Here is a 12,469-nt window from a genome sequence, read left to right on the forward strand (position 1 = left end):
AAACCATCTGCTCTTTCTGGCTGTTCGATTTTGATGTCTTAAAGATTTAATTCTTTAACCTACCTATAATTTACTTTTTGCCTTTTCTAGTTTTCAACGAAATCTTTGACAGAAAAGACAAGTCAATTAATTCTATTTCCACATCTGTTAACAATTCATTACCTGTCTTAGTGTCTAAGGCTTTTTCATGACGCTCTGAATGTTACAAAAAGGCCCTCCCCATGTGCTTTCTGCGCTACTTACAGGCTTGTCAGTGTTGGGCTTTAACCTTCTACTTTTACTTTTGTGTTACTGTCCATGGCTAAATAGCCTTTCTCCCAATTTTAGAACAATCAGAATTTTAGCTAATCATAAAGCATTCTGTATTTTTCATTGGCATTTCTCTCATTTACACATCTAATTTCAGTGTGACTCACAGATCAAGTGCTACCTTTCCTTTGAAGAGTTCAAGCTACATTTCATATCAATAGTTTCTGAAGCTGAATTCATTAAGTTGAGGATAAATTTCCATTCTCAGAATTCTCGTCACTTGTACATTATAAACTCTTTGATGACAAGGTGATTTTCTTTAGAGGTTCTTGTCATATACACAGTAGTTACCAGTTATATTAGTAGTTTATAACTAAATTCAAAAACCAATGTTATCTTACTGCTTTTTCAGATCTTTTTAAACATACTTACTATTAGCATATACTCTGTACATTCATTTACTCATCCATTCAATTACTATGCAGTAAGTGCCTACTGTGAGTCAGGCATTATTATAGGAAATCAGCAGCGAGAGAGCAAAGCTCCTGCTCTTGTGGAGCTCACGTACAATAGATCATTAACAAATGAGTACAGAATACAATGTTGGACAGTGTTGCTATAAAGACAACAGCATTGACAGAAAATGACCAGGAAATGATTGAAAATTGCATTTTATTTTATATAAGATGCCCAGGAAAGATTTCTGTGAAGAGGCATTTGAGCCAAAAACTGAATAATGAGAGAGAACAGGCCAAAGGAGGATCTTTTAGGGTGGGAATAACAGTACAGGCATGGGAAAGAGCAAATAAAAGTCCTAGGGCAGAACCAGTTTGGCATGGTTGAGAACAGTTAAAAGGATTAACAGTGGAGTATAGAAAGAATATAAAAAGAAATACAAAAAAAAGTTGTGTGGGACATTCTTTAAAACTTTTCTTTAATATCATAGTTAAATTTTGTTATGATCTTTAAAGGTTATTAATCACATTTTTTAAGAGGGAGAGAAACATCAATGTATGTCGCCTCTCGTGCGCCCCCCACCACCGGGTACCCAGCCCGCAACCCAGGCAACGTGCCCCGACCAGGAATCAAACCAGTGACCCCCTGGTTAGCAGGCTGGTGAGTCACACCAGCCAGGGCATTTAATCACATTTTTAAATACACTTTAAAATACTGGCAGAAAACCAAATATAATCACTTTCATATGTTACCTTGTAGCAATTTTCTTACTTATTTTAGGAAAGGAATCATCCATATTTTAAGGCTACGTTGATATGCAGCACAGCCTCACAATGACAACCATTTCTCGCTCCTTTATGTCTCCCTTATATTCACTGTGCTTTGTGAATTTTCTGAGTTTTTAACTGTTAAAATTTGTCCAGTTCACCACTCATCTCTGAGATTTCTGATAAATCTAATTCTGGCTGGTTTTTCTGCTTTGTCTCCTAGTTTCTTCTAGGTATGAAAGAACCTGTCAATGCCTGGGGTTAGTCATGTGACTGCTTAATAGCTACCTTTGCCTACCCAAGACTCCCAGAATTGTTTGTACTCCTGCTAAATGAAGCTTTCCACAGCATCCCCCTTCCCTTTGGTTAAAGGCCTTTTAAAAGGAATACAGCTTTCATAATCAGCCAGACCTCAAATTTAAGTAAATTTCCCAAGTTTTCTGGCACAGAAGACAAAGCAGTATAAATTATTCTTCCCTTCTTCTGGATTTTCTGTCTCTACCTCCACTTTCCACAAGAACTGCTGCCTCATTTGTTTGGGTAATCTGAAGGCAACTAAAGATCTAAAAATTTTATCTCATTAATCCATAGTCCTTTCCAGTGCTTAGATCTTGGCTGTAGCCTAATAATTCACACAGGTACCATTTCTTTTCCTAAGAAGTATATTACAATTTATTTAAGGACTCCAAAGGCACTCGGAATGGTTAAAGGGGACACTGGACCAACATGGGACTCTTCAATGTTTTTACATTTACTGTGGAAATCTTCAAACATACAAAAAGTAGAGAATAGGAGGATATTTTTCCATTTCCCAACACTCACCAACAATTATTATATGGCCAATACGGTTTCACCTAAAACTGTCCCTACTCTCCACCCTTTACCAGTAGATTCTTTTATTAAAATAAATCCTAGGTAACATATTTCATTTCAGGAAGACTACAATCAGCATAAGATGTGATCCTCGACCTGGTAACTCAGCATCTTTCAGAGCCTTTAAGGCAAGTTCTAAGTCTCCTCTAGTTACCTCAAAGGACCAGAGTGGATGACACAATTTTCCAGGTACACTGATTTACCCAAAACTATTTCTCTTCATGTCTGTTACAGCTAAATTATATGCTAAGTATAATGATTATTCCTTGATTTCCTGTTCCTTTTGTCATGGCAGACCTAATATTACGTCAAGTAAGTTTATTTAGCAGAATTTAATAGCACAGACACTAGATGGCCTAACATAGTGATTTTCAACCTTTTTCATCTCATGGCACACATAAATTACTAAAATTCTGCAGCACACCAAAAAATATATTTTTGGCCAATCTAACAAAAAAATAGGAATAATTTTGATTTATTCACACCAGTGGCTATTGTTCTGTAGGCTGTTGTCTTTTTTTGGGCAATTGAAAGAAAAGAGGTTGGTGCCCCTGACTCAATAGGCACTGCATGTTTTAAAAACTCTTGGGGCACACCAGTAGAAAACTGCTGGCCTAACATATATAAACTATCTCACAAACCTTAAAAACAAACCTTGAAAAAAACATATTATCACATGTAGACATAAAATCCCATTTATTAAATTATATTTCCAACACTGAAACACATCTTTTGACAAGATGTCACAGCAACCATATACAAACAATAAACTAAAATTCTTCAAGCTGTTTATGCCAGAAAACATTTCACATTTTTTAAATGCAGTTTGGATGATAAATACACCAAACCTAAATGTAAAAATCAGTTATATGTTACAAATAACACCCATTACTTAAAAATATAATGGTTAAATGAGCAGCACTTCATCACAGGTATGTGTCAAAAAATTCTTGGAGACCACTTACCGCTCTGACTCGAAGAAGATGTGAGATGACTGACTGTAGTTCATCACTGTAGTGCTTTAGTTCAGTGAATCTCCTGAAACAGAAAACAAGTAACACATAATTTTTCTCATGAAAACACATCACAATCTGAAAAATAAAACAGTACAGCTATCCCTTGAACAATGCAGGTTTGAGCTGTGCAGGTCTACTTATATGTGGGTTTATTTTCAATGAACAGGGTAAATAAAACATATTTTCTCTTCCTTCTGATTTTCTTGGTATATACTTCTCTCTAGCTTACTTCATTGTAAGAATACAGTATATAATACATAGAATGTACAAAATATGTGTTAATCAACCGTTTGTGATCAGTGAGGCTCTCAGTCAACAGTAGGCTATTTGTAGTTAAGTTCTGAGGGAGTCAAAGTTACATGCGAATTTTCATCTGTGCAGGGGGTGGCGGTTGGTACACCAACTCTTTCATTGTTCAAGGGTCAACTGTAGTTCTTGAGAATAAGAAAAGTTATTCCATTTAACCATATGCTGGCTTTGAACATTTATACACCAATACAAATTTTTAAAATTCTAAAATAAAACAACTATACTTTCTTTTGATATTTTTAAAGCCAAGAAAAGATGTCATACTTCATAATTTATGGTGAGACTAAGATAGAGATAGCTATTTCTTGGTATAAACAATTACTTGAAAACAAAAAAACTGGAAATAGCTTATGAGGTTAAAAAAATCTCATGGTACAGACATAAACTCATGGTCTCTAACCTCGATCTTAATGCTGCTCAGTAATCTGTTTTCCAAATCTAGTAACTATCATTCTTCATTAAGACCTGAAACTTCTAATACTACTATCTGTCACTCTCTCACCAAGCTTCAAAGATTAAACAGAAGACATCAGATAGGAACTACCTCCACCTCCACCTCCTACCAGCAAACTTAGAAACTTTCCAATATTACACCATTTCTTCCCTCCCTCTAGGATCCTTTTTCCCGTCTAATACTTTAGATTCTATCCCAGCTAAACTCCACATTCCTCTTTTCAACTTCCTCTCTCTACAAGATCCTTCTCATTAGTACATCAATTAATTTAGGGTCTATCCTAGATTAAAACACACATGCACATTTTCTGACAACACACCCAAATGCTAACACTTTCTCAAATATTCCTTTCACAGCCACACTTTTACAAGGCATCATTTCTCTAGCAACGACCACTTCTTTCCTCCCCATTCACTCTTCAGCCCACTACAATCTAGTCTCACCTCCAGCACTATAGTGGAGAAACATTCCCAACAAAGTCACCTACTATTTGCATGTAGCTAAAATCAACTGATGTACTTTAGTCCCCATCTTACTTGATACTTCCAGCAATGCAACAGCTGACCTCACCCTCCTCAAAATTTGTTCCCTTGACATCCGTGTTATCTTCTCATGATTTTCTCTTTACTCTCCGGTCACACCTGAAGTCTCCCTGGCAGTACTCACTTCCCTCACCCATCTCTTACACTCCAACTTTAGTATGTCAGGAATGCCTGAAGTATTTATCGCCCTGGCCAGGTAGCGCAGGTGGTTGGAGCATCATCCTATACACCAAAAGCAACCAATCAATGTTTCTCTCTCACACTGATGTTTCTTTCTCTCTCCTTTCCTCTCTCTCTAAAACCAGTAAAACATCCTCGGATGAGGGTTAAAAAAAAAAAAAAAAGCAAGCCCTGGCCCAGTGGTTGCAGGGCATATACCTAGTTTGCAGGTCTGATCCCTGGTTGAGGCTCATACAAGAGGCAACCAATCCATATTTCTCTCTTACGTCAATGCCTGTCTGTCTGTCTCTCTCCCGGCTTCCTCTCTCTCCAAATTAATAAATGTATCCTTGTGTGAGAGTTAAAAAAATGCCTTAAGTGTTCATTAAAAGACACTACTGAGGGCCTCTCAGTAAGAAAAAGTTGTGCATAACCACCACAGCTGTACACAGAGGCCCCATTGGGACTCAGGAATCTAAATTTATAAAAGCTCACCCACAAGATTCAGATGCCAGTAATCTACAGATTACACTTTGGAAAACACCTTTGTAGTGTTGACTTCTTTGGGGTGCAGTTCTGGGTCCTCATCCATCTTATAATCAATCTTTCAATTTTTATATACTATGGGACTTATCAATCACACAGCTTCACAATGATGATCTACATGATGCTGAAAATCAAATTTCTACCTCTACCAACTCACTCTCTCAAATGCCAGATCTCTAAAGCCAACTGACTAGCAGACATCTGTACTTGCTCATATCCAAAGCTCATCTTATCCTCTCTGACTTCTCCAAAGCTCTCCCCTCTATGTTCCCCAGCATTTTAAAGATGGAAAGAAACCCGGGTGCCATCTTTATTTCCTCCCCCCCCTTTCATCCCACACATTCTACTAATCACTTGGTCTACACCCTAAATATTATCACATACAAGTAGAAGACCCAAGATCCTCCTCTTCATGGCTCTTAACAGTCTAGTTTTAAGAAAGATAAATCTGCATGAAGCAAGTATCATTTTGGTAATCCTTCTGAAATAATCTTTCTGGTTTTCTAGATTTTAAGAAAGGATAGAATAAAAGTATATTAGTGATCTAAACTATTTTAGTAATGGCATGAATAATAATTAATCTATTGGGCCAGCTAGATGTAGAACAGAGATTCTGTATATTAAGAATTAACAATAACTGATGTAGATAATTCTCTAATTTAGAACTTAAGTCAAATTCTATTACTCATTACACAGTAACTATACACTTTAACAAGAACTTAGAAGTAAACAACTGCCTTGGTTATGATACTCATCATTATCACATTTAAAATTTTATACAGTCACACACCACTTAATGACAGGGGCATGTTCTAAGAGATTTTGTCATTGTGCAATCATAAAATGTACTTACACAAACCTTAATGGTACAGCCTAATGATTTTCAACCTTTTTAATCTCATGGCACAAATAAATTACTAAAATTCTGCAGTACACCAAAAAATATACTTTTGCCCATCTGACAAAAAAAAATAGGTATAATTTTGATGCATTCACACTAGACAGCTACTGTTGTTGTGGTTGCTGGTTTTTTTTTTTTAACTTGACAATCTAGGGGAAAAGAGGTCAGTTCCCCTAACTAAACAGTCAGGTAATGCAGGTTTTAAAAATTCTTGCAGCACACCAGTGTGTCACAGCACAATGGGTGAAAAATCGCTTGTGTACCCTATTGCTCCTAAGCTACAATGCTGTATAGCACGTTACACAAAATACAAGATTAAATCAAGCACAAGAGAAAATGAGGCAATCAACAGATGTGGTGAGCATGAGGCGTATGAGGCTCTTATAAGTATAACATGGCATACAGTTTTAGAGCAAACTGTTTTTATACATAGAACAAGTACACTGTAAAATAACAATAAGTAGTACGGTAAGACATGAACCAGTAACATAACTGTTTATTATCATTATCAAGCTTTATGTACCATACATAATTGTGTATGCTGTACTTTTTATACAGTGGGCAGACCAGTAGGTTTATTTACACCAGCATCACCACAAAAAAGCAAGTGAAGACATTTGAGACAGCTAAAACATCACTAAGCAATAGAAATTTTTCAGGTCCATTATAATCTGAGGGGATCAACACTGTATTTGTGGTCTGTTGTTAACCAAAACGTTGTTAAGTGGCATGTGACTGTATATAATACAGGTATTAAATGAAATTTAGCTATCTAGAAAACCTAGTTAGGTCAGAAAAGGGAAGACATACATTCAGTTGACAAAATATTTTTCATTAAATTGGAAAACATTCAATTGAAAAAATATTAACATTAAAATATTCATTTAAAAAGTCAACATACTCTAGTGAATGTACACCCACCAATGTCATAAGCTTTGCTTGTAAGATTTTCCAAAGCTTTTTTCAGAGGATAACATAATGTTAGTTCTTACTCTAAAGAACATCTCTTATATACCATGGATAGCATATTTAACCCTTAAAAAGACTCAGTGGAACCTTAAATGCATATTATAAAGTGAAAGAAGCCAATCTGAAAAGGCTACATACTATATGATATGACATTCTAGAAAAGGTAAAACTATGGAGTCAGTAAAAAGCTCAGGGGCTGCCAGAGCTATGGGGTGGCAGGGATAAATAGGCAGGGCAAAGAGGACTTTAGGGCAGTGAAAATACTTTGTACGATACTATAATAATGTATACACTTGTAAAACCCATAAAATATATAACACCAAGAGTGAACCCTAAAGTAAACTATGCTCTTTGAGGTAACAATGATGTGTCAATGTAAGTTCATCAATGGTAACAAATGTACCACGCTGGTGGGGATGTTGACAGACTGGGAGAAGATATGGGTGTATAGGGTGGAGTTCATACGTAGGGGCAGTGGGCATATGGGAGCTCTATACTTTCTGCCCAATTTTGCTGTGGACCTAAAACTACTCTAGGTCCTGGCTGGTGTGACTCAGTTGGTTGGAGCATCATCCCATAAACTGAAAGGTCACAAATTATATTCCCGATTAAGGCACATACCTAGGTTGTGGGTGTAAGAGACAATTGATCCATGTTTCTCTTTCATATCAATGTTTCTCTTCCTTTCTTTCTCCCTCCTTCCCTTCCCCTCTCTCTATAACCAATAAGTATGCCCTTGAGTGAGGATTAAAAGAAAAAATAACTACTCTAAGAAATCAAGTAGATTAAAAAAACCTCAACAGCTACCATCACAATTTCCTAATTAACAAAACTTTAAAACATTTAATTTTAATTCAAAATTCATCTTAAAAACCAAAGGTATTATGTTAATTTATTATGGTTTACAAAGTCAGGAATAATAGGTCATCCAACAATGCAAACTTGGCCTTTGTCTGCTAGAATTTACACTACATAGAAATTAATGCTGAAGGCCTAACTAGAGAAGTTCTAACAGACCTTTCATAAACTTGGTCACCAAAAATAAAAAAGCCTCATCCGCCTAAGCAAATTTCTAACTGAAAAACTCAGCTGAAGCAAACACCAGGTGAAAGTCCATATATTGAAGAGCCTGATTTATCCACCAAATTCAAAGAATTAGCAAAACCAAAACCTAAAGAAATACTTAGGTCGTATTCTAAGAAAATTATTGCTGAATACACTAGCTTCCTTTACTATGGAAATGCTCCCACAAACACCAAACTGATATTAATGAAGTCAAGTAACTGTCATATAAATACATTTCTATGAGATTATTATACTAGTATGCATTATCTATCAAGTTTTCTTGGTATGCAAAGGAGAAAGTTTATTTATTATTAAAATATACATGTAATAGACAATCTTCTTAGTTTGACCTTTATATATATTTGACAAGCAAAGTCATATGAGAAAAACTATCTTATATGAAATTAAAATAGCTTTTCTCACTTTTCTGATACCTTCAACATTTTAAAAATTCATCTAGGAAAAAGTAGTTTTAATTTTCTAAAACTTCAGACAGTTTCAACCTTAAACCCAATAAAGTTACCAAATTTTTAAAATCAGTTTTAGACTATAAAAGGATTTCACTGTAGGTGAATTACTATTTAAAATATTTAGCAAATGAAGTGCATACATTCAGAAATGAAAAATTAAATAGATTGATAGGCAGGCACCATTCAAAACAACATTGTAACTGTTATTAAAACAAAACCTTACTTGTCTGGGTTTTTCACTCTGAATGTTGCATTAAGCGCTTTTAACCTGGAGTCTGCCTGGAAAAAATAATTTATTCACTTAATATAATTACATTTCAGGGTATAAATCCAAACAGTTTTATTTTCCCTTTAAAATTAAGATGCTTAAGTACAGTTTTCTTCATATCATTTGTGTCAAACACATTCAACGTACCTAAAAAAAACAGCTTAAACACAACAAAAATGATGTTATAATAATGTAAACTGAATACATGGCATTCAATGATATCGAAGTAAAACAACTGTAAACACCAACACACTAATAGGCATATGGCTCTGCATTATTATAACTCAGAATAGATCATATGAGAAAAGTAGTTTACTTTTTCTCTAAATCAGGTAAAGCAAAATTTAGTATATATAAATTAAACTAAATAAAACTACTGCTTTAAATACTGGGCACTACTGAGCATAGTTCTCAGGTGGAATCCAACCCAAATATACACTGGTTTTTCTCATTTTCATGATCAGTATTTTAGAAAAGAAATATGAAAACACCTGTACTAATGTAAAACAAGCTAGATGACATCAAATTACTTACTCGCTGGCAGAAAATGTTACAAGACAACACAACTTTTAAACTATCCTTCTTTATTTTCAGGTAACTGCTCTCAAAAGAGAGACGGAGGGATCTACGCTAAATAATAATTTCATTGTATGAATTTATACTCAATAGATCTAAAATCCTATCCTATCCTATCACGTCCACCACAACAACCATCTCAATCTGCTCATCATTTCACAAGATTCCATAAAAAGAGAAGCTGCCTAAAATGTCACCAAACCAGAAACTTCTCCCCAAAGCTAGATCTCTAAAAAACTACCTGAGCTGCTGCAAATCTGACAGGTTACCATCCATGTTATAAGAAGCCCTTACAGAAGTATTAACTACCAGATATAAAATAAGTCATGTGGATGTAATACACAGTATAGGAATAAAGTCAGTAACACTGTAATAACTGTGTAAGTGACAGATACTAGACTTACTGTAGTAATTACTTTGTAAGATATATAAATGTTGAATCACTATGTTGTATACCTGAAAATAATACAATAGTGTCTGTCAACTATAATTAAAAACAATGTTTAGCCCTGGCTGGTGTGGTTCAGTGGATTGAGTGCCGGCCTGCAGACCAAAGGGTCGCTGGTTTGATTTCCAGTCAGGGCACATGCCTGGGTTGTGGGCCAGGTCCCCAGTAGGGGGCACACAAGAGGCAACCACACATTGATGTTTCTTTTTCTCACTCCCTTCCCCTCTCTAAAAGTAAATAAATGAAATCTTTAAAATAAATAAATTAAAATGTTTAAAATAATAAAATTAAAAAGCCCTCACATCATTATTTCATACAACCCTATTGTATTTCCTTTAACACAGCACTCTTTTGAATTGTTTGTTTCCTAGCTATCCACTGGAATGGAAGAGCCATTTTTTAAAAATCACAATGTGAATGGTGCCCCCTGGAGTTGCAAAACAGCTGCCATGACAATACTGTGATCTGCTTTCTCTTTTGTTCATTGCTGTATCCCAATGGCTCCAATGCCTGGCACAACAAAAACATAAAATAAATACTGGCTGAATGTCAAAAAACAACTATTCTATATCCCCAACTTACTAACTTTCCCATGTTTTCCTTTAAAACCCACCTCCCCATCCCTTTCCAACTCCTATTATGTAATTACTTTCCTTGTCCTGGACCTTGTCTTTTCTTTATTTCATTTCCTGATTTTTATCTTCCCTCCAACCTTTCCTAGTAAACCACTACACAGCGTGGCCTCTCTAACACTGGCCCCCAAGGCTGACTCCACTGTAGGTCTCTTATTATTTGGGTCTCAGCTCAAATTTTATTAATCTCTTCAACCACGTGACCCAGTTTGCCCAGAACATTCCTGGTTTACACCTGTTGTCCTAATCTAATGGGTAACAGTGTGCCCCCTTTTACTCAGTATCCCCATTTTGTCACCTATCTCAAAATAACCCCTGGGGAAAATACCCTCTGCTGTCACACTCTTTCACAGTGATGACTTACTGCCTTTATATCACTTATAACTACTTTAAAGTATCTCATTTAAATGTTAATTTAATGTCTCCAAGTACTAAAATCTATGCTCCATAAGAACACGGGGTTTATGTTTCCAGCTCCTTTACTAGGAGGTACCAGCAGAGATCCCAAGAGCCAAGATCTCTGGCAGTCCCTGCTCCAAACAACAGACAGGGTTCCAGACTCTTCTGAGTCAGACTAAATTCATATGAGGTTTGGGCATATGAATGACACTTTCATGTAAGTAACTTACTGAGTTAAAATATTACTGGGCCAAGATGGAGGCATAGGTAGTCCCACTGTGCCTCCTCGCACAACCAAAACTAAGGACAACAAGAATTTAGAAACAAAAAAACAACCAGAACTGAGAGAAATGAACGGAACGGAAGTCTGACTACCATTCATTGAGACCGGTAAGGAGGGGCGGAGTCGGAGGCCCACGGAGAGGGGTTGAGGGGTCCCAGCAGGAAAAAGCGGTGGCTAGCAGACACAGGCACGCAGGTCACAGACCGCAGTTGGCGGACCCCAGAAGCACGGGGGCAGCTGACAGACCGGTGGCAGACCCTGGGCATGGGAGGCAATGAGCAGACCCAGTGAGGCGCGCAAGGCAGTTGGCTGTCCCCAGCCACACATTCGCGTGCAAACTAAGCGAAAGTGGGCAGCGCGACACAGGCCGAGCATCCCAGGGACCCAGAGCCGGGAAACAAAGCCTAAAGGCACCGATTGAAAACGCCTGAGGCCGAGGGATTCTCTCAGCCTCACAGAAGGCTCCCTGGGGAAACTCACAGAGTCCGAGAGAGTGCACAAGCCCACCCGCCCAGAAGCCAGCACCAGAAGGGCCCAATTTGTTTGTGGGAAGTGGCAAAGGGGACTCAAGTCCTAGAGAGAGCGGAGCAGGCGCCACTATTCCCTCTGGGACCCCGCCCCCACATACAACATCACAACCCAGCAACTGAGGTGCCCCGCCCTGGTGAACACCTAAGGCTCCACCCCTCATATATAACAGGTACGACCAGACCAAAGGAAAAAAATAAAAATAAAATTAAAAAGATGGCTCAAACAGAATTAAAAGCCCCAGAGCCAGTTTTTTTAAGCAACCAAGAGATAGCCAACCTATCAGATACACGGTTCAAAGCACTGGTGATCAGGAAGCTCACAGAATTGGTTGACTTTGGTCATAAATTATATGAACAAATGCAGGCTACGATAAGAGAAATGAAGGAAAATGCACAGGGAACCAATACTAATGGAAAGAAAACTGGGTTTTGAATCAGTGGAAGGGACCAGAAGGAAGAAAGGAACAACCAAACAGAAAAGAATGAAGAAACAAGAATTCAAAAAAACGAGGAGAGGCTTAGGAACCTCTAGGACATCCTTAAACATTCCAAAATCC

General features: G+C 37.1%; 1 protein-coding gene across 1 annotated transcript in view; it reads right to left on the minus strand.

Moving 5' to 3' along the window:
- Positions 1–12,469, minus strand: part of SNX4 (sorting nexin 4) — a 78,366-nt gene that overhangs the window by 42,573 nt on the left and 23,324 nt on the right. Inside the window, exons 6-7 of the mRNA XM_028504633.2 lie at positions 9,000–9,055; positions 3,311–3,383 (exon numbers count right to left, since the gene is read on the minus strand). Coding sequence (XP_028360434.1) covers positions 3,311–3,383; positions 9,000–9,055 — 129 coding nt within the window. The remainder of the gene's footprint in view (positions 1–3,310; positions 3,384–8,999; positions 9,056–12,469) is intronic.

The sequence above is a fragment of the Phyllostomus discolor genome, chromosome 2 (assembly GCF_004126475.2).
Source record: "Phyllostomus discolor isolate MPI-MPIP mPhyDis1 chromosome 2, mPhyDis1.pri.v3, whole genome shotgun sequence".
Taxonomy (NCBI): domain Eukaryota; kingdom Metazoa; phylum Chordata; class Mammalia; order Chiroptera; family Phyllostomidae; genus Phyllostomus; species Phyllostomus discolor.